The sequence below is a fragment of the Chlorella variabilis genome (assembly GCF_000147415.1).
Source record: "Chlorella variabilis unplaced genomic scaffold CHLNCscaffold_24, whole genome shotgun sequence".
In the NCBI taxonomy this organism is placed as follows: Eukaryota; Viridiplantae; Chlorophyta; class Trebouxiophyceae; order Chlorellales; family Chlorellaceae; genus Chlorella; species Chlorella variabilis.
In genome coordinates, this window is record NW_005435064.1 from 388,786 (window position 1) to 407,782 (window position 18,997).

General features: G+C 61.4%; 4 protein-coding genes across 4 annotated transcripts in view; 3 read left to right on the forward strand and 1 right to left on the reverse strand.

Annotated features, from left to right (window-relative positions):
* CHLNCDRAFT_139336 (hypothetical protein) overlaps positions 1 to 9,733 on the reverse strand; it is a gene marked incomplete at both ends in the record, with an annotated part of 10,228 nt that extends 495 nt beyond the window's left edge. Inside the window, 33 exons of the mRNA XM_005844202.1 lie at positions 59 to 120; positions 250 to 385; positions 577 to 683; positions 848 to 961; positions 1,056 to 1,157; positions 1,366 to 1,548; positions 1,703 to 1,834; positions 1,940 to 2,056; positions 2,261 to 2,342; positions 2,464 to 2,570; positions 2,777 to 2,842; positions 2,961 to 3,095; positions 3,182 to 3,302; positions 3,456 to 3,562; positions 3,699 to 3,854; positions 3,984 to 4,073; positions 4,217 to 4,336; positions 4,460 to 4,555; positions 4,656 to 4,826; positions 5,027 to 5,173; positions 5,280 to 5,396; positions 5,532 to 5,731; positions 5,823 to 5,899; positions 6,036 to 6,154; positions 6,289 to 6,453; positions 6,698 to 6,811; positions 7,030 to 7,176; positions 7,427 to 7,816; positions 7,912 to 8,110; positions 8,311 to 8,729; positions 8,968 to 9,234; positions 9,345 to 9,449; positions 9,695 to 9,733. Coding sequence (XP_005844264.1) covers positions 59 to 120; positions 250 to 385; positions 577 to 683; positions 848 to 961; positions 1,056 to 1,157; positions 1,366 to 1,548; positions 1,703 to 1,834; positions 1,940 to 2,056; positions 2,261 to 2,342; positions 2,464 to 2,570; positions 2,777 to 2,842; positions 2,961 to 3,095; positions 3,182 to 3,302; positions 3,456 to 3,562; positions 3,699 to 3,854; positions 3,984 to 4,073; positions 4,217 to 4,336; positions 4,460 to 4,555; positions 4,656 to 4,826; positions 5,027 to 5,173; positions 5,280 to 5,396; positions 5,532 to 5,731; positions 5,823 to 5,899; positions 6,036 to 6,154; positions 6,289 to 6,453; positions 6,698 to 6,811; positions 7,030 to 7,176; positions 7,427 to 7,816; positions 7,912 to 8,110; positions 8,311 to 8,729; positions 8,968 to 9,234; positions 9,345 to 9,449; positions 9,695 to 9,733 — 4,709 coding nt within the window. The remainder of the gene's footprint in view (positions 1 to 58; positions 121 to 249; positions 386 to 576; positions 684 to 847; positions 962 to 1,055; positions 1,158 to 1,365; positions 1,549 to 1,702; positions 1,835 to 1,939; positions 2,057 to 2,260; positions 2,343 to 2,463; positions 2,571 to 2,776; positions 2,843 to 2,960; positions 3,096 to 3,181; positions 3,303 to 3,455; positions 3,563 to 3,698; positions 3,855 to 3,983; positions 4,074 to 4,216; positions 4,337 to 4,459; positions 4,556 to 4,655; positions 4,827 to 5,026; positions 5,174 to 5,279; positions 5,397 to 5,531; positions 5,732 to 5,822; positions 5,900 to 6,035; positions 6,155 to 6,288; positions 6,454 to 6,697; positions 6,812 to 7,029; positions 7,177 to 7,426; positions 7,817 to 7,911; positions 8,111 to 8,310; positions 8,730 to 8,967; positions 9,235 to 9,344; positions 9,450 to 9,694) is intronic.
* A 382-nt stretch (positions 9,734 to 10,115) lies between these two features.
* On the forward strand, positions 10,116 to 14,993 carry CHLNCDRAFT_54673 (hypothetical protein; the record flags this gene model as incomplete). Its single annotated transcript, XM_005844118.1, has 12 exons — positions 10,116 to 10,161; positions 10,207 to 10,385; positions 10,543 to 10,909; positions 11,062 to 11,211; positions 11,350 to 11,820; positions 11,969 to 12,172; positions 12,297 to 12,695; positions 12,956 to 13,371; positions 13,512 to 13,715; positions 13,951 to 14,151; positions 14,307 to 14,365; positions 14,567 to 14,993. 12 exons carry the CDS (start codon positions 10,116 to 10,118, stop codon positions 14,991 to 14,993), a joined length of 3,123 nt encoding a protein of 1,040 aa, XP_005844180.1.
* A 275-nt stretch (positions 14,994 to 15,268) lies between these two features.
* CHLNCDRAFT_36997 (hypothetical protein) lies at positions 15,269 to 16,509 on the forward strand (the record flags this gene model as incomplete). The annotated part of the gene is made up of 5 exons (XM_005844119.1): positions 15,269 to 15,386; positions 15,471 to 15,555; positions 15,656 to 15,910; positions 16,010 to 16,100; positions 16,300 to 16,509. Exons 1-5 carry the CDS (start codon positions 15,278 to 15,280, stop codon positions 16,507 to 16,509), a joined length of 750 nt encoding a protein of 249 aa, XP_005844181.1. The 5' UTR covers positions 15,269 to 15,277.
* Positions 16,510 to 17,239: 730 nt separating this feature from the next.
* CHLNCDRAFT_139338 (hypothetical protein) lies at positions 17,240 to 17,832 on the forward strand (the record flags this gene model as incomplete). The annotated part of the gene is made up of 3 exons (XM_005844120.1): positions 17,240 to 17,266; positions 17,440 to 17,529; positions 17,650 to 17,832. The coding sequence occupies 3 exons, from the start codon at positions 17,240 to 17,242 to the stop codon at positions 17,830 to 17,832; spliced, it is 300 nt and encodes a 99-aa protein (XP_005844182.1).
* Positions 17,833 to 18,997: the final 1,165 nt, after the last annotated feature.

Here is an 18,997-nt window from a genome sequence, read left to right on the forward strand (position 1 = left end):
CCGCGCCACGTCTGGCTTGACCAGGTCATAGCAGGTGTAGAGGCAGGCGGCAAAGCACTCGCGCTGCCCCTCGTCCACAAAGAAGCGCAGCAGGTCTTCCGCAATCTCGCGGTCGTCGCTCTGCACAGACAGAGAATGGAGGGTGGGATGACGAGGGTTTGGTGGCAATCCCCCCAACTCTGTTCTGGGTGCCAATCAGCCTGCCAAATTCCTGCCCCACAGCAAGCCAGCAATGACGGCATGCCGGACCTGCGCTGCCGTCTCCATGGCATCTTTGTAAAGCTTGTCAGTCTTGGCCAGCGCCACCGCCTTGCGCCACTTCAGGTTGCGCTTGTAGATGAACGCCGCAATGCGACGGAACTCCATCAGCTCGTGCTTCTCCAGCCTGGCAGCATGGGGGTGGGTAAAGGAGGCCAGAACGAGAGTTGTGTAACTGCCACAATTTGCACAACACAACCAGGACTGAACCCCTAATCACGCCCAAAGTCGCTGTTGAAAGACTAAACGCACGGAGCCCCTGCCCGTTGCCTGGCGCAATATCAGCCGCACACAGGGCGCATGAGGCCCCCGAACCACCTGCCAGCCAGCGCCAGCTGGTCGAAGTTGTCGTATGTGGTGATGGAATCGCGCAGCGCCCCAAAGTCCTCCTCCTCGATCAGCAGCTCGTTCACGGCCTCGTTTACCTGCCACGAAGGATGGTACCAGCCCAGACAGGTTGCAAAGATTGCAGCATTCCAGGCAGCACAGCTTTGAGGGCAACTCTAGGCAGCCGCAAATCTGGGGAGGTGCCTGTTGCCTGCACCACCTCCGATGCAACACTACTCTCGCCCAACTCCCTCCCACTCACCGCCAGCAGGTTGTTCTTCTGCACGCTGATGAGGTAGTCCTTGACCAGGGGCAGCTGCCCCGCGCGCCGCATGATGTCCACCACGCGGCTGTGGTCCACCCGCGCCTCGACAACCTGCAGATGCAGCCAGGCGCCAGACGTTGAGCGAGGTACACCAGAGTTGCATTGTTGAGGGGGGGCTGGGGGAGGGGGTGAGTGGCCAGCACACCTTGAGCAGGTCGTTTAACAGGTCTGGGTGCTCCTCCAGGTAGAAAGAGATGCCCTTGTACAGCGTGTCTGCAGCCTTCACCTTGACAGCCACGTCCTTAAACTGCAGGCGGAGTCGAGGCCGGGGCAGCAAAGGAGGGAGCCAAGCATGCAGCTCAGACGGGAAGGGAAGCCCTGGCAGCCCGGCAGCAGCTCTAGACGTGCGTGCAGTATCCGTGTTTCAGGTGGACAAAATACAAGCAAATACACCCACAGGCTCTGCACACCCATTCAAACGCCCATCTTCTTCCCACAGCCCTGTTGCGCCCCACCTGCACGTGCTCCCAGGCCAGCGGCGAGTGCGTGATCATGACGCCCAGCGCGTTGTCGTACTCGTCGTAGGCCACGTACAGGAAAGTTAGCTCCCGCCACAGCTCCAGCTCCTCGCACACACGGATCAGCTGGGGCACGTTGAGGCGCGTGGAGAACAGCTTCAGGTGCTCCATCAGCCGCTCCTGCTTGTGGCGAGCAGTGGGAAGGGAGGGGAGAGTGAAACGTGTTCGCTGGCAAGGCAAACGCTGCCCATAATACTTCCATCTCCCACCGCCGCCCAGGGCAGGGCAGCCAGCACAACTGACGCCAGGTGGCCATCCACTCTTGGATACCCACCGGGCGGTACTTGGCGTACAGCACACCCAGCTCAGTGAAGATGCCCATGTGTGCTCGCTCGAGGCCAATGCCGCTCTCCAGCAGGGAGATGAGCTCCTCATAGTGCCCCCGCGCCTGGTAGAACTCGCTGACCTGCAGTGCCGGGACAGCATCAGAGGTGGCAGCCTTGCAGTCGCTGGGCCCCCTTCACGCTGGGCATTCATGCGAGCTACCACTGCCCTCACGCCCACCACCCACCTCCATCAGGTCATCAGCGTTGATGATGATGTTCAGGCCGCACAGCTGCGCCAGCTTGAACTCACCCTCTTCCACGCAAGCATAGCACACCTCCTTCCAGGTGCGTGGCGAGTTGGCCTGCAGCAGAGGCACAGGGCGCCAACAAGAGGCACAGTTAACAGGAATGCCTGCACTAGGGAGAGGCCAGGATGCAGGTGGAGCCAGTGGCTGGCAAATACAGCTTGGGGACAGAGGCGTACAAGGGCATGGCAGCAGCGACAAATCAAAGTGACATGCCTTGCGTGCGGCGTCCACTGCGGGCTGGAACTGATGCAGCCGGACAAGCGTGGAGGCGAGGCGGCCATAATTGGGAATGCGGGCATAGATGAGGCGCGCAGGTTCATACAACCCTTCCTCAAAGCACCTGCCAGGAGCACCAAAGAGAGAAGGGGCAATTGATAATGGAAAGTGAGAGGAGGTAGTGAAGAGCAAGACTGCCAGTCACTTGCTCTGAGCATCTCCAAACAATCACAGCACACACGCACCTGTCGCCCACAGCCTGCAGGTTGGCCAGGTGGCTGCCGGTGATGAACTCCTTCAACGCGCCCAAGTCCTTATTCTTGGCGTATGCATACACCAGCTCGGTGTCCACCTGCTTGCATGCGTTCAAAGGGTGTTCCAGTGGGTTGGAAAGCACACACACACGAACATGCGTGGGGAAGCTGTCCAGGCAATGACGCTCTGCTGGCTGATCCACAGCTTTGCCCAGGCAAAAAAGCACAATGGTCCGCTGCAGGGCACGGCAGGCGCCGGGCTTGACCACCGAGAAACACAAAATGCACGATGATGGAGCCGCACCTTGGGGTCCTTGACTTTCTTGCGCACCATAAGCAGGTACTTGGCCAGGTCCTCGTACTGCCCAGACTGCAGAGTCAAAGCGGAATGAAGAGGTCTTCAGGCTGCACATCTCAAACCTCGACTGGTTGGGAAACCTGGCAGGCATGCCGCATCCTGCCACAGGTTGGGCTGGGGGAGACCACACCTCGCTGGCCTTGGCGATGACCTCGTTGTACTTGGTTGTGTCAGCAGCACGCAGGTAAGCAGCAATGGCGTCAGACACCTGTGCATGCTCCAGGTATGAATTGGCCAGCTCGCTCCACACGGTGGGTTCGTCCACCTGTACCAGGCATCAGAAGGCCAAACAATGCCAGCGTCAGGTATGCGCCTGTAAGCCAGGCAAAATGCCACAGGTGCATCCCTTACCTTGGTGGCAAACTCGTGTGCGCGGTCCAAGTCCTCCATGTGGTCCAGCACCACCTTGATGGCCTGCTGCTTCAGCCCAAACTTCTTGTAAATCTCAAATGCCTCCTCAAACAGTTCATAGCTGCAGCGACAGGCACATCCAGAATGAAGTGACCAGGCATTGGCACAGGTTAGAAGTGAACGGCAACAGCGCAATGCGTCCCTGCTCTCACACCCGCCAACCAACCCTGGCAATTTTTTGCGCCGGAATGGACAGCAGCGCACAATCACGCACCCCACAGCGATCTCGCCCACAGCGGGGCCATCAAAGTTGTCCAGCCTATGGATGTAGTCCTTGACACGTGACTTGTCAGCCTTGATGGCGGTGATTATGAGCAGGTTCTGCAGGCATGAGGAGGTCAATGACCATTGACGACATTCATTCAAAAAGGTTCGTGCAGTGTCGGCGACATGTGCAGCGGCGGACCAAATGCAAGATTCGACGAATGTAGGCCGTGGGCAGCAAGTGGCGCCCAACCTGCAGGTTGTGGTTATTGGAGAAGGAGGAGTTGTTGAGCACAATCTTCTCCAGAAGCTCGATCAGCTCTGCCTGCAGGTCAGCCTGCATGAAGGCCTTGACTGCAACCGATACGCTCTCGGGGTTCTTGCACTCGGGCAGCGCCGTGGAAACGACCTGCGAGGTGGTACATGGCAGCAAAAGGCAGGGGGCGCGACGGGGCATAAAAATCAACTCCAAGGTGGGACGGGCATCAAGCAATTCCAGCCTGCCAACTTGCGTGGCACACCAAATTGTTGCCCTCACCTGGTCGATAAGCTGGCGCCGAAACTTGTTGTCGTCGCCTAGCACCGACAGCCACAGGTCAGCATCGCTACGTTCAACAATGTACCGCGCCTGCAGCCAGTTGGTTGCAGTTGGCAGGAAGAGCAAGTACAAGCGTCAGTCAGTTGGCAGGATCTCCTCCGCCGATCCCTCCTCCCAAAACCTAAAAAGACCCTGCTGCTCCGCCCAATAATGCCGACCTCCAAAAGCCACACCTGCAGCTTGAACATCGCGTTCTTGTTGGTGCACTCCACGAGAGCCTCGTCACACTGCCCTCGCTTGTAGGCCACGCAAGCCAGGCTGGGGTCCCGCTTTTCCGCAAATTTGCCCACCACCTGCGGGTCACAGTCAAAAGGCGCAACCAGGGCGGTGGCAACATGGGCTGTAATGCCAGCAAGGCAAAACACCGCAGAATGGCGGCGACACTGACAGGCAGCCTGCGGTGGCCAGCTGCCCACCAGGGAGTCGTAGTAGGGGTTGGTGGTGAGGAAGTGCTCAGGGTTGTTGTTGGTGTCAACGATGATCTTGCCCAGTGCGTTGTGTACTTGGGAGTCCTGCTGGTACAGGAAGGCGGCGCAGGTGGGCACAGAAAAAATCAGCGCCGCATGTTTCCAAAAACGTCCCATGATTGCCCAGCAATGACGCCGCACCCACCTTGGACCCTTCTGACACCAGCTGTTCCAAGAAGGGGTTGAGCATCTTGAGCTTGTTGCGCTTCTCCACTTCTGCCACGAGCGCCTCAACTGGGATCAGGCTGCGCACCGACAGGATGAGGTTGTTAATGAAGCTGTCCTCTGCCTCGGCGTCCAGCAGCGCGCCGACAACCTACAGATGGAAGTGTAACAGCGAGGAGCAGGGTGTGCTTAGGTGGAGGCAGCCAACAACGGTGGGATGGAAAGCTATGGCAGCTCAATCTGTGCCAAAAGCCTAGGACCTAAATATACATGGAGTATCTCCCTGGAGTGTAACAGCCGTCCCTCCCCGCCCCACACCCATCCCACCGAATCAACCATCGCTGTACCAACCTGCGGCGCCTTTTGCGGGTTGACCTTCTGCACATAGCCCTCGATGTAGCGGTACATGTTTTTTTGGTAGAGGTACAGCGTGAGGTCGGGCACCATGTCAAAGCGGTCGCACACGTTGATGAGCGGTCGCGCATCGGGCAAGTTGGCCTGCGCGGCGGTCAGAGAGGCGGGTGGTGAACATGCCCGCCACAGCCCCAGTGCCCCCAATGCCTCCCTCCCTCTGGTCCCTTTGTCCATGACGCAACACACCCACCTCCATAAGGAAGGTCTTCACACGGTCGGGCGGGTAGAAGTTGGACTCGCGCGTCACACGCTCCACCTCCTTCAGCTGGCCCGTCTTGGCTGCCGCCTCAATGTACTTGTAGTGCACCTGCAACGGTTCAACATCGCGCAGGATCGTTGGCACGCCACCAGAGAGGCCAGGCAGGATGGCTCAACAACCACCTCGGCTGCTGCTGCCCTGCGCTTGCACAGGCCGCGTCTCAACCAGGTCCAGCCTCCATACCTCGGGGTTCTCAGAGAAAGCCAGGTGTGCGCCCAAGTAAAAGTAGAGGCCGTGATAGCTTTTGTGGCTCTCCAGCAGCTCGATGATCTTCTCCGCTGTCAGCTGCTCGGTGTACTCCTTGGCCACATTCACCACAATCTGCAGGTTCTGCTGCATGTTGGTCTCCAGAAGCACCTTGAGGCACTCCAGGGCCCACTCGGCTGCAAGTGCCAGGGAGATGAGCGGGCTCAGGGTTTGCAGAGGCGAGCAGGTGGGTGCGTCCACATACCCAGGAGAGAGACGCAAGCGCACCCGACAGCGTGCCAAAGTACTCCACCAGCGCCTGTGGCTCAATTGCATGGGTGTTGACGATGACGCGCTTGATGTCGCTGCGGGTGAAAAGGGAAGCGATTTGTTTGATCAGCAGCAAAAGTGCAGAGTCAAAATATGTGAGGGCACGCATGCGAGGGGCGAAATTTGCGGCGCAGCCCTTAGCCAAGAAACTGTGGCACCTTTAGCGCCCACCTGAGATCAGTGTAATGGTGCAGCGCACGCATGTACAACCCCGCCTTCTCACACAGCTGCGCCACGCGCGGACGGTCATAGTGCGTTAGCATGCCGTTGGCCAGGATGGCATCTGCCACCTGCATCACAGGGCAACATCACAGGTGTGAGTATGGACATGGTGAACAGGCAACGACGCGGCAGACAGGCGGTCCACAGACGGGAAGTCGCGCTGCTCAACCACCCTCCTACCACCACCACGTGGCGCACCCACCTGCGGGTTGGTGATGAGATTGATCTCGAGCAGCTTGGTCTGCAGCACGCCGTTCTGGGGGTCGTTGTCTTGCAACACTTCGAGCAGGAAGGCCGTCGCCTCGCGCACCATATTGCGCTGCAGGAACAGGTCCGCCATAGTGTTGATGTCCAGCGGCGGGCCAGGCTGCAGGAAGGGGGGGCAGGACGGTTGCACTGTGAAAAATTGCAGTTGGTTGTTGGGTTGGGTGCAAGATTGGGGAGCTTGAGTCCATGGCAGACAGAGTCCATGGCAAAAAACACAAGGCAGTAAACAAGGCAACCTCGTGACACCCCACAGAAGCTGCATTGCCTCTTGTGAGCATTGCCCTGTCCTTGGCATTATCACCCCAGCTGCCACACCCCGTGGCCCTCCTTCTCATCTCATGCACCTGTTTGGCCACCATCTTAGCCAGGTTGACAGCGGCATCCGGGTTGTCAATCATGAGACGCTGCAGCAGGAAGAGGTAATCGGGCGAGGCGCCGCTGGAGCGTGTGTACTGTGCCTGCAGCCAGGGGCAGGCCGGACAAGGCAGTAACGAAGGAATAGTGAGTCAAAAGTACGGGCGGACAACAAGAACCAAGAGTGTGTCAGGTAATCAGGTTGCAGCAGAACGGCATCGCAGCTACGCGTGTTACGGCTGGGAGCAAACACGTAGGACCACCGTGATTTCTGACGATCGCTGCAACAGAGAACTGGCACGTGGGCAATAGCAGCACGCACCAGCTGATCAAAGTCTCCCTTGGCTGCCAGCGCCTCCACAACCTTGCCGCTGGCGCCGGAGGCTTGGTAAATGGCCTGTGCGGTATCCCAATCAGATGCGCCCTTGAACAGGTCGCCCAGCTCCTCACTGGCAGTCAGCTTGCCCTCCTGCACGACAGTTAAAAGGGCAGCAGTGCAGCGAAATGGGAATGGGGGGTGCGCGCAATGCATGGGAGAGGATCGGCTGCAGAGGATATTTCCTTGCTCCATATGGGACCGACTGGATGGATGTAGTCACGAGCAGGCAGGCATTTGACATAGGCAGGCGCAGCAGGCTTACGCCAGCTGGGCTACCCACGCTGTGCCCCAGCACCAGCCCATTCGCCCAGCCACCCGACTTCCAGCACTCTCTGCCCACCTTCCACCAGTTGTCCAGCAGCTGCTTCTTGTTCTGACCCATCACCAGCTGCCCCAGCTCCACCGACTCCAGCGCATTCAGCTGGCTCTTGGTGAGGATCGTGCCGAAGTAGACGAGCAGCGGGGAGGTCTGACCGGGCTGGGCTGGCACGCGCTTGAACGCCTCAATCGTCTCCTTGGTGCGCAGCGCCCCCTGCGGGCTCTGCGCAGCCAGCTCTGCTGCTTCCTTGTACTGCCCGCCGGCATAGAGCCGCTGGAACTGCTGCACAATGAGCCCTTCAGCACCCGGCAGGTTGCCGCGCCGCGCTAGCGCCATGGCCAGATCCAGGTTCTGCAGCTGCTGGCTCACAAAAGGCACCAGCGCGTCCTCGTTCACTGTGCCCAGCAGCACCTGGCCGCGCCTGCAGAACAGGGGGAGGATACAGTGCAGCGCAAGCTGGTGGGTGAGGCGTGGCAATCAAGCCCAGCAGCCCCAATGCCCAGCACAATCAGGCCCATCAAGAGCCCCTCGTCACCACAAGCGTGCCTATTGATGGCAGTGAAGCCGCCAAGCTCAGGCGCAGGGGCAGCCAAAAAGATGGGGTCTGCGGAGATGCGGGTGCGGTAGACGGCGGTAGCGGTCTCCAAGTCGTACACAAACAACAGGCCCAGCTTGGTGATCACGTACACAAGGCCGTACTTGTCGCTGCCAGGAAGGAAGGACGCACAAAAGCGGAAAGAATGCTTTAGGCGCGAGGATTGGCGCCTTGTGCAAGAATGCTGGGCGACAGCAGGTGTCTTGTGCACAGCCAAGGCCGTCCAGCTGGCCACCAACCATAGAACAGCTTCCCAGTGGAGTCGCAGCCCACGATGCAAACGGCCTGCGAGGACAACCACATTGCCCACCTGATTTGCATGGAAACAGGGAAGTCGTCGGCAAACTCGGGCGGGAAGAAGAGCTCGGCGCTCTTTTTCAGGCTCGTCTGCCCTGGCAGGCCCAGTTCAATGACGTGCAGCTTGGACACCACGCTGCCGCCAGGGGCAGCCGTTTTTTGCGCAAAGCTGATGACAGGGGCAGAAGGCTTGCCGCCCAACGCCAGCGTGGTGAAGGCAGCGGCGTGAGCCTCCAGCGCTTGGCTGCGTGCCTGCTCCATGCTGTACAGCTGCATGAAGCCCTTCACCAGCTGCGGGCGCTCAGGGGCTCCGGGGGCAATGCCAACCAGCACGCACCATTTCTCTGTTGGGTCCATGCGGTAGCTGATTATCTGAGTCTGCTCTAAGTTTGCTGCCCGGTCAAAGGCCTTGACCGGATCGCCAGAGGCAGCCTGCAGGGGGTGAGAAGCGGGTGGGCACATGCCCAGGCAGCAGGTGGGGATGCCAGGACAACAGCAGCGGAATGTGGGATCCGACACTCGCCATCGCCCTGGTAGCTGCTGCTGCTGCTGCTCAGCTGGCATTGGGCTGTAGAGCAGCCCAGCCGCAGCGCATGACAGTAAGGAGGCATGCAGGGCCTTAGAACTCAACACCGCCGTGCACCCTTGCGTACACACGAGCGCAACCCACCTCCACATCCCAGTGATAGACTGCGGTAGCGGTGACCAGGCCAAGCTTGCTGGGCGACACCCACTTCCAGAACACCACGGGCTGCGGGAACTGCACGCTCTTCAGCTTGGACTTGGTGGCCAGGTTGAAGATCTGCAGGTTGTCACCCTCCACGCCTGGCACCGAGGCCTTGAGAGCAATCACTTTGCTGACGGGGTTCATGATGGCGCTGTCGGCCTTGATGGGCCGCTTCTCGGGGGCGCTGGGGTTGGCCGTGTCGATAATCACCTACAGCACAGCGGGCACAAGCAGCATGAGAACGTCTTCGAATGGGCTGGAAGGCAGAAAAGGAGCTGCTGCTTTCCTGCAGCCCCATGGGCCCCGCGCGCCCGCCTCACCAGCTGGCTCTGGTCCCCTGTCTCTCGCACACAGATGTGCTTGTCACTCTCCATGGTGACATTGGTAAAGGTGATGGCATTCTGCTGCACCCCCAGGCTCTGGAGCTGCAACGGGAGGAGGTTGGGAGGAAATAGGGCAGTCGGATTCGACATGCGGGCGGCTGGCGGCGGCGGTCAGCAGCGCGCGCGGAACTGGCAGCACCAGCGCCCCGACCGCTGGCGGCTGGTTATCTGGTGCTTCTGCGGCCGGGGACTCGGTTGCTGGGCCCGCGGGGCAGAGTGCGCCAGTAGTCCAACGGCATTCTGTGCTTGATCGCGCGCCCCTACAACTCATCCAGCCCGCCACTCACGTTGAGCACCTCCTTGAGCCCGATGGGAGGCTGTGCCATCGTCGTTTCTCTCCCAGCCACTCGATCGAGCTGGCCGCGGTTGCGCGGCTCCTCTTCGCGCCTCTTCCCGGGCAGTCGGTACTATTGGCGCTCTAAGGTAGTTGCGTTTTTGCTGTTTTCTTCAGGAGCGCGCTTGGCAATGCGCCTGATTATGTGTGCGGCAGTGTTTTCGTGCCCCTTGGATCAACCAGAGAGAGATCTACCTGCGGCCCTCTCGCTCTGAGGACAAAGAAGACACAGCGGTGCCGCCCTTGAGCCGGCTAACAGGTGCGCCTTCCTCTCGATCGTCGCCGACGCACACAGCTGGTGCATTCACGCCAGTGCTTGATGTAGCATGCCGCAGAGCTCATCACGCACTGCCCCGCAGGCACCCCTGGCGGGCATGGCGGTGCCAGGAGCGGGCCTGCTGGCCCTCCTGCGCAAACGCAGTGAGCCGGAAGAGCCGCGTCTAGGTGTGGTGGCGACCGCCGCAGCTGCAAGCAAGTTTGAGGCGCGCAGCTCTGCGGTGCACGCGCTGGAGCACGCAGTGGCAGCCGGCACGGTCGCAGAGGCGGCACGGCCGCAGGCGCAGGGGCGCCGCATCCCGCCGGGGCCCAGATATACGTATGACGTTGACACCCATGTGCCCCATGAGGCGCAGCCGCAGCTGCCGGTGCGCTGCGTGGGCCGCCGCCACCTGGCTCCTGGCGTGCACCGCCGGTTCAGGAACAGGCATGTGAAGGTGCTGTGCAAGCCCATCCAAGCACAGCCCACTTGTTTGCACCTGCTTCTCCTTACTGTCCGCCTGCGTCGTCCGAATCGAGCTGCAGGTGACTCCAGTCACGCTGATCAACACCGACTATGCGCTGCACCACTGGAGGCAGATCGCCGTCGGCCCCAGCTACATCTGCTACGGCCTCAAGCAGGGCCACATCCGCGTGTTGAGTCGCCACTCGGCTGTGCGAGCCCTTCTCAAGGGCCACACCAAGCCCCTCACCGACCTGCAGTTTGCGGCGGCCTCGCCCGACGCAGGGCATGACAGCGGCAGCAGCAGTGCGTCCAGTGCATTCAACGAAGTGCTGCTGGCCAGTGGCGGCCATGACGGTCAGCTGTTTGTGTGGCACCTGCAACTGGATGAGGACAATGCCACCATCCGCGAGACACAGCAGCTGCATGCCAGCTTTGCGTCGGCAGCAGGTGGGTACGTGTGTGTGGGTTCACCGTGGGGTGGGTGGGTGGGGGTGGGGATCATTGGCGCGACTGTCGGGTTACGGCAGTCAGCTGGTTAATGGTGCTTGCCAGCACTGTGTTGCATCCTGCTCCGCTGATGTTCTGGCACTTGCCTGCAGGTGTTTCAGGAGACGTGCTGTTGTCATGGCACGCGCCCAGCCGGCGCGTGCTTGCGGTGGGGGTGGGAGGCAAAGTGCTGCTTGTGTCTGTGCCTGCTGACGGCGGCATGGAGCAGCTGGAGTTCGACCTCGATGATAACTCTACGCCAGGTGGGCGCTGATTCGGCGGGGAAGAGCATTAAGATTGGCTGGATCGCTGCTAAAGGCCCTCCAGCTCCCCATCCCTGCCTGCCACGCATCAGTCGTGCACTGGCATCTCATAGCCCACTGTTGTCGCTCTGTTTGCAGATGCCACTGTACTGCCCGACTGGAGTGGCGAGGCGGTGACGTGCCTGGCTTTCTCACCTGACGGCCAGCTGCTGGCTGCTGGCGGCGCTGCCGGCTCCGTGCTCGTGTGGCAGCTGCAATCCTTATCAGCCGCGGGGCCCGGCGGCAGCTCCTCACTGGTGGCCACCCACAGCGTGGCAATCCTTGCTGCCGCTGACAATGGCACTGCTGCTGGCGCTGCGGTCGGCGCAGTGTGCTGGCTACCCATGCCTCAGGGCTGGGCGCTTGTGACGGGCAACCGCAACAATGCTGCGCTTCAGCTGTGGCACAGTGTTTCCCTGGAGGGCAGTTGGAAGCTGCTCCAAACCCTGCAGTTTGAGGGCAAGAGCGGGCAGCAGGAGTTTTACAGCCACGTGGATGTGGTGCCCGCCCAGCAGCTGGTGGTGCTGGCAGACACCGCGCGCAAGGCAATCTACACGCTGCACTACTCGGGTAGGGCACAATGCAGATTGGCAGAGCAACTTGATTGTTTGACCACTGATGTAGTCGCGCCCTTCAGCTCCCTGCTGTCACTGGCATTGGGGGCTTTCTGTTGTTGCTCTTCGGTGATCACGTCATCCCCACCCAACCACACTTGCAGGTTCGGGTGCCGACCTGCAGTTTGATTACGTTGCTCGCTTTGGCGTGGCAGTCCCGATACTGTCTTTCACTGCTTTGTGGAACCCCGCGGGTGGCGAGCAGGGCGACAGCCCGCTAGTGGAACTCAACTGCGTGCAGACCACGGCGGTGCAGCAGTACAGCTTGGACCCCGCGCTGTGCTATGCTGCGCCGGACGTATCGCCAGGTGAGTGGGCATGATTTAGGGGAGATGTTGTGTTTTGAGTGGCTGCCTACTTGAAGGATAGTCGCGTGATTAGAGGGGATGTAGGACCGCTCAAAGGTAACGTTCTTCTCCTGTTGCCCTGCAGAGCCTCAGGAGCACGGCGTTGTGCGCCGCAGCAGCCTGCTGGAGCGGCACGGCCAAGACTTGAGCATCAAGCCGCAGCCTTCGACTGCCGTGCCCATGCCCTCAGAAGCTCTTGCTAGCGGCACACCTCGCAATAGCTGCGTGGCAGCAGCTGGCATCGCCCCTCCCGCAGCCGTGGCGGCAGCAGAGAGGGCGGCTGAGCCGGTGGCGGCTGATGCCAGCGAGGCGAGGGCGGCAGACGCGGCACCAGCGCCGCTGCTTGAGCCCAGCATCGAAGGCGTCGTGCCGCTACTGGCCAGCATCCCACCGCTGCCGCCTGCCGATGCACCAGAGTCACCACAGCCCAGGGCAAGCGGGCTGCTGCTGGCTGCCAGCTGTCCGCCTGCCCATGCCTTTGCATGTCAGCCACAGCACGTTTGCCAGCCTCAGGTTCCACGTACCACATCCGCGCTTGTTTGGTGAAGCATTGTTTCACAATGGATATGCAGGGCGCATCAGGCGGTGCGACTCCTGAGGAGTGCCCCAGCCCCCCGCCAACCCCCACCGAGCAGCAACGCCTGGCCGACACAGCAGCAGCCCAAGCAGCGACTGCGGCAACAGCAGTAATGGCGCCGACGCCACCACGGCTTCTCACCCCGTCCGACCTTCTCCAGTCTGCAGGCAGTAGCTCTGCAACCACTAGCCGCAATTCAGCTTCTGGCAGCACCGATGCCGGCCAGTGGGGCGGCCCTGCACAGCCGCAGCCGCAGCACGTGCTGCAGCGCCGGATCGTTAATGCAGCTGCTTTGCCACCTCCGTCAGCAGCCAGGGAGGCGACAGGGGATGAGGGGCAGGTGGCATTGCCGCCCTCGCCGGCCCCACCAGCTACGGCTGTTGCCAGCACCCAGGATGCGGCTGTGGCAGCTGCAGTGCTGGAGCAGATGGGGGGCGTGCACAAAAAGTTTGTGGGGCATGTGTCGCTCATGTACCGCGAACTGCTCAAGGCCATGAAGGCTGAGCTTGGTGTGCAGACGGCACAGCAACAGCAGGCCACTGCACAGCTGCTGGCAGCAGCTATGGAGGCGCAGAAGCAACAGGTGAATGGGGAACAGCTCTTGGGCCCGAAAGTCTGTTTTGTCAGGCTTTGCTGTGTGCCATGGTGTGGACCAGCCGCGCCTGTCACTACCATCATGCGCTGTTATGTCTGTCCCTCCTTTTCCACCTCTTTTAAATACAGATCGAGGCGGAGCGGGCTGCTGTCCTAGCCGAGGAGCGAGCCAACATTGAACGCCTGCTCACCGCCATCTCCGCCACCCTCAACCAAGACCTGCCTTCAAAGCTGGCCGAGGCTGTCCGGGGCGAGGTGGATGGCATGGTAGACGGGCTGGCCGCTGCTTTGGTGCCCGCGGTGCAGACAGCGTTGGCCACCTCGCTGCCCAAGGTGAGTGGGTGGGCTGGGGGTCTGTTGGAAGTGTGGTGACCATCCAGACCGTCAGTGCTGGGGTTTCTGGCAGGTTGCAACAGGCCTCCAGCTTGCTCCCCGCGCTATGCTGGTTATTGTGTTGCATGTATGTGTGTTTGCATTATGATTTTGCCAACCCTGCCTTGTTTCTCCTTCTCAGACCGGCGTCACTGCTGCACCGCTCTGTTCTGCCGACACCAATTCCCGACTGCAGGATCTTGCAGGCGCTGTTAAGTCAGCAGGCCTGGACAAGGCGCTGGCACCCGCAGTGGCGGCTGGGCTGGGGAAGCCGCTGCAGGAGGCCTTCCGCACCGCCTTCACCAAGCAGTTGGTGCCAGCATTTGAGGGAGCCACGCAGTCCATGTTCCAGCAGATCAACACCACGTTTACTGCTGGCTTCGAGCAGCACCTGCAGGTGGGCGTGGCTGGCTGGGAAAGGGCAGCACCTTGGTCGAGAGGGCCTGTCTGGCTGGGAAGCTGAGGGGAGATGCTTGCGCCAATCCAGCTTGCTCGAGCTTGATCATCCACGTGGGCTGTTGCTCCTGCCTGCTGCTCCTGCCTGCCCCCCAGGCCTCCAACTCGGCGCTGGCGGCATCCCTCCAAGCGCAACAGCAGTTGCTGCGGGCGCAGTCAATCGGCACAAATGAATCGCGCAGGCATGTTTATTTGTTCTTTCCACTTCAGGGTGGACCACTTTCCTCCTAAATTGAGTGTGGTGCCTACTCATTGCCCAACTCCATTTCTTGTGCACTGTGCCCCCGACGTCCCGACATCCCTTGCCCCCCCCCCCACCCCCACACACCCCCCCACACACACCCTGCCTGCTGCAGCCCTGCGACCACAGTGGATGTGCGCGGCGAGCTGTCCTCGCTGCTGCGGGCGGGCGAGTATGAACAGGCCTTCTCTCGGGCGCTGGGCCTGCAGGACGTGTCCACCGTGGGCTGGCTGGCTAGCCAGACTGACGCAGCTTCGGTGCTGGGGTGCGACCCCTGCCCCCTCTCTCAAGGGATCCTGCTCAGCCTGGTCCAACAGTTGTCTGCTGACCTTCAATCCAACCTGGGCGTGAAGCTGGCCTGGATCCGGGAGGCGGCGCTGCTGATCAACCCCGCCGACCCGATGCTGGCCCGCCACCTGCGCCCCGTGCTGGAGGGGGTGTATGCCGCGCTGCAGGCTGCGGCGGGGCGGCTGCAGGGCGCCGAGGCCAACAGCTGTCGGCTGGCGATGCATGCATTCAATCGGTTGTTCAATTTGGTTTGAGGGCTTGCGGTTGTTGCATGAACTTCGGGAGTAAAAACGAGATAAAATAAGGCACGGCTTGCAACACACCAGCCGACAGCCGCATGCGGGCTGTGCCACCGGGCGACAGGTGTGGTATTCGCCACACCAGCTGCGACACACCTACAATCAACAGAGTTCGCAACAAAAGGCCTATCCTAGCTTTGATGAGATGTCAAAGTTGTATTGCTAGCTGATGTGGCAAATGAATATTTTGCATGAATCATCCATAGGTCCTCAGATCCCCCAGAGGTTCAGCAAGCACGATGTTGCGCCGCGCCACCGCCTCCCTGGTGCCCCGGCTGCTGGCAGAGGGAAGCCAGAGCGCGGCGCCCCTGGCAGCGGCCAGCCAGACCCTCGCCTGGGTCCAGCGACGTGAGCAGGGTGGGAAGGGAGCAGGGGCCGCCTGGGTTTGCCACAGGCTTGTCTCACGCCGCTGCCCTCGCCTCCTGCTTGCAGCCTACTCCACGGCCTCCACGGAGCTGGCAACGGCGGGAATGCCGCCGACGGTGTATGCAATGAAGAACCCAACCCCGGCTATCAGGTGGGGCAGCTCGGGGGGCGGCGGAGAGCTGCGGCGCTGGCGTCAGAGCGGGTGCTGGGAAAACTGGGCTGCCCCCATCCTCCTGCCCATCCCACCGCAGCTATGACACCTCCAACCACACCCCCTACCCCGTGGGCGACCCCTCCAAGCGTGCCTTCACCTACTTTGTGCTGACTGGGGGCCGCTTCATTGGCGCGGCAGCAGTGCGCCTCGCGGTGCTCAAGTTCCTGCTCTCCATGACCGCCACCAAGGACGTGCTGGCGATGGCCAACCTGGAGGTGGACCTTTCCAACATCCAGCCCGGCCAGACCGTGACGGTCAAGTGGCGCGGCAAGCCCGTGTTCATCCGTCACAGGTGACTCTGGCGCCGGCCTCACTCACCACCTGGCCCATTGCCCACCCTCGCCAGCCTCTCTTGTGTGCTTACTTCTTTTCATTTCCGCCTACCCCACAGGACCGCTGCCGACATTGCTGCTGCCAACGAGGTGGATATCAGCAAGCTGCGCGACCCGCAGCCCGACTCGGCACGCACCAAGGACCCCAATGTGAGCCCAGCACTTGTGGCTTGTGGGCTACCTTGGCAACTCCACTGCTCAGTGCAGCAGGCGTGGCTGCTTGTTGGGAGCCTTCAAAGGGCTGCCGGGCATGTAGCTCATGGGTGGGGTGCTGCAACTTGTCCTGCTCCTCACCTCCTCGCCCCTGCCCACCCCCGCCCCCACCATACGCTCCAAACACACCCTGCAGTGGCTGATTGTGCTGGGCGTGTGCACGCACCTGGGCTGCGTGCCGCTCAACAATGCGGGCGACTACAATGCCTGGTTCTGCCCCTGCCATGGCTCTCACTACGATTCCTCGGGCCGCATCCGTAAGGGGCCCGCCCCCTACAACCTGGAGGTCCCCGATTATGTGTTTCTGGATGACGGCAAGGTGCTGGTCGGCGCCAACCAGGCATGATGCCACTTACAGTGCATGCATCTGAGGCTGATGCCCGGAGGCTGGCGGTCGCGTCAGCTGGCCGTGGTGGACCACAGGCTGCGTGTTGCAGCGCGTTGTTGGGGTTTGCCGTCCCCACTGTGGCTCTGCACACTTTTGCGCTTGGCTCGCTCTTGTTCACTGCACTGTTTTGTTCCGTTCGCGGCGGATTGATTCTGCCCCCTGGAGGTTGTGAAGATGCACATGCCGTTGCTGCCAGCTCAGCGGTCTGTGCTGGCTTTTTGGCCTGCCTTTCGTAGCGTAGCGAAGAAGGGGAAGGCCTCCGGATCCCGACCATACCGACTTTGACACACCCATTTCACGGCAACTCACGCTCAGTTTTGCCTTGTTGGCAACTCTAATTTCCTTGCACTGCATTAGAAGACTAGATTACGGTTCACTAGCCCTTTAGGAGCATTTCTGTTGCGACTTGGCCGCGAAAGAGTGCCAGACCACGAAGATTGAGGGGCGCCACCGTGGCGCGAGCCTTTTTGCCAGCCGTTGTGCACTCCGGCTGCCACCGCCACCCACATTCCTCCACCTTCTGGTTCCCGCCCGATCTGCCCTCTTCCACCACCCTGCATCTACGACTCCTTTCAAGGGGGTCTGCATCCCAGGGCAGGCAGGCCCTCGCGCGCGAAAGCACGATTATCATCTTTGATTTGATCAACCAGCAAAGATGGCCAGTGTGCGTGTCTGAGGTGCAGCCGTCATGGCACAGCGTGAGGATGCGGAAGAGGTTAGCGCTACTGAAACTCCCCACTCTGGGGAGCCCGGAGTGGGACCAGGGGCATCGGGAAACCTGACCGCCTCTTGCCGCCGCTCTGCAGCGTTCTTCCCCACTGTTCCCTTCCACCCTCCAGCATCCCCACTTCCCCCACTTGTTCCCTGCCGCCCTACACATCGTTGCAGCTGCCAGATGAGGCGACCGAGCAGCCCGCAGGGCCACGGGAGCAGCCTGCAGCAGCCAACGAGCGCACGGCGCCAGAGCTGCCGCCAGCGGTGATAATGACCACTTCAGTTGAAAAGCCCCCATCTGTGTCAAAGGAGGTCCCTGCAGCTGCTCAAAAGCTCGTGGGTTTTCCAAAAGAAAAGAAGAAGCACCATTTGCTCCGTCATGAGATAACGCGCGAGGCGCGGGACGCCGCCACTGCCCACTTTGGCGCCAGCACTGCAGAGGAGGCGGCGCACATTCTGTGGCGGCTCAAGTGCGTGCTGCTGGCACGCAACCCGCTGCTGGCCTGGGGTGTGGCCATCCCCGGGGGGGCGCAGTTGCAAGTGCAGGGCGCACCGTCACGGGTGTAGTGCAGGCTGCGCACAACGCATCCCGTCCCGTCCTCTCATTCCACACTGCCTGATGCAGGCAGAAAGAGCTGCAAGAAGCGTTTGCATGTGTGTATAGAACGCCCACCAATAGCTGCAACAATGGTAAGCGGCCAATGCTGTGCTTGCTGCTGAGGTGCATTGCGAAAGTCCGGGTGTGGAAGGGACATGATGCTAAGCGCTGCAATGGTTCTCACTGCGGCGCTATACTGTTGGTGCAGAGTGGATGCGCGGCAAGCTTCTACAAGGTGAGGCAGGGCATGTGGGCTGCATGCTAGCTTGCTCTACCCCCATTTTGCGACCTGTGGTGCATCCGACACAGGCCTGTTTTACCACCAAGCCCTTTTTCCTCCCCACCTGCAGCCTTGGGCATGGATGCGCGCTGGCGGCCAGCCGCATTACAGCCGCCCAAGGAGCTCTCCCCAGCCCCCACGCAGCGCGACTCGCCGGAGTTGCTGGAGTGTGAGCGCACTGACGTGAGCCGGTATGGGAGGCGGCGGCGAACGGCAGCTCTAACAGCGCTGCAGGCACAAAGCGGCGAGGAAGAGGACTCGCCGCCCCCGCAGGCGCGCCGCTCGGGGGCCAAGCTTACTGCGAGCAAGGCAACCAGGAGAGGTGCTGAGGCGGCCATGCGGGCAGGCGGCAGCAGCCACAAGCGTCCTCGCCATGCTGCTGAGACGTTCAGGAATCCAGAGCCAACGCCTGCTGCGCCGGCTGTGCAGCCACTACAGCTGCCGCTGGTGCCAGCCGCTGACGTGCTGGATTGCAGCATGCCGCCTGGCGCCGCTGTCGAGGCACTGCGTACTGTCCTTGGTGGCATGCCACCCTCAGCAGCAGCAGCAGCGGGAGCACTACAAGGCGGCCTGCCTGTCAGCAATAGGCACATGCCGGCAGCACACACTCTGGTGTCGGCAGCGTCGGCAGCGGCGCAACCTCAGCAGGTGACGTCGGGGTGCAGCGCTGACTGGTATGGCCGTCAACTGCAACAGCTGCAGCTGCAACTACCAGTTGCACCGGCACAGGTGGAGGAGCGGCGGGGCCCGCTGTCGCCGCCAGCACGCCGCGTGCCGCCCACCGATGGGCCCTCCCTCATGGCAGCGGCTGCAGCGCTGACAAGCGGCCGGCAACTGCCGTGGGCCTTTCTGCA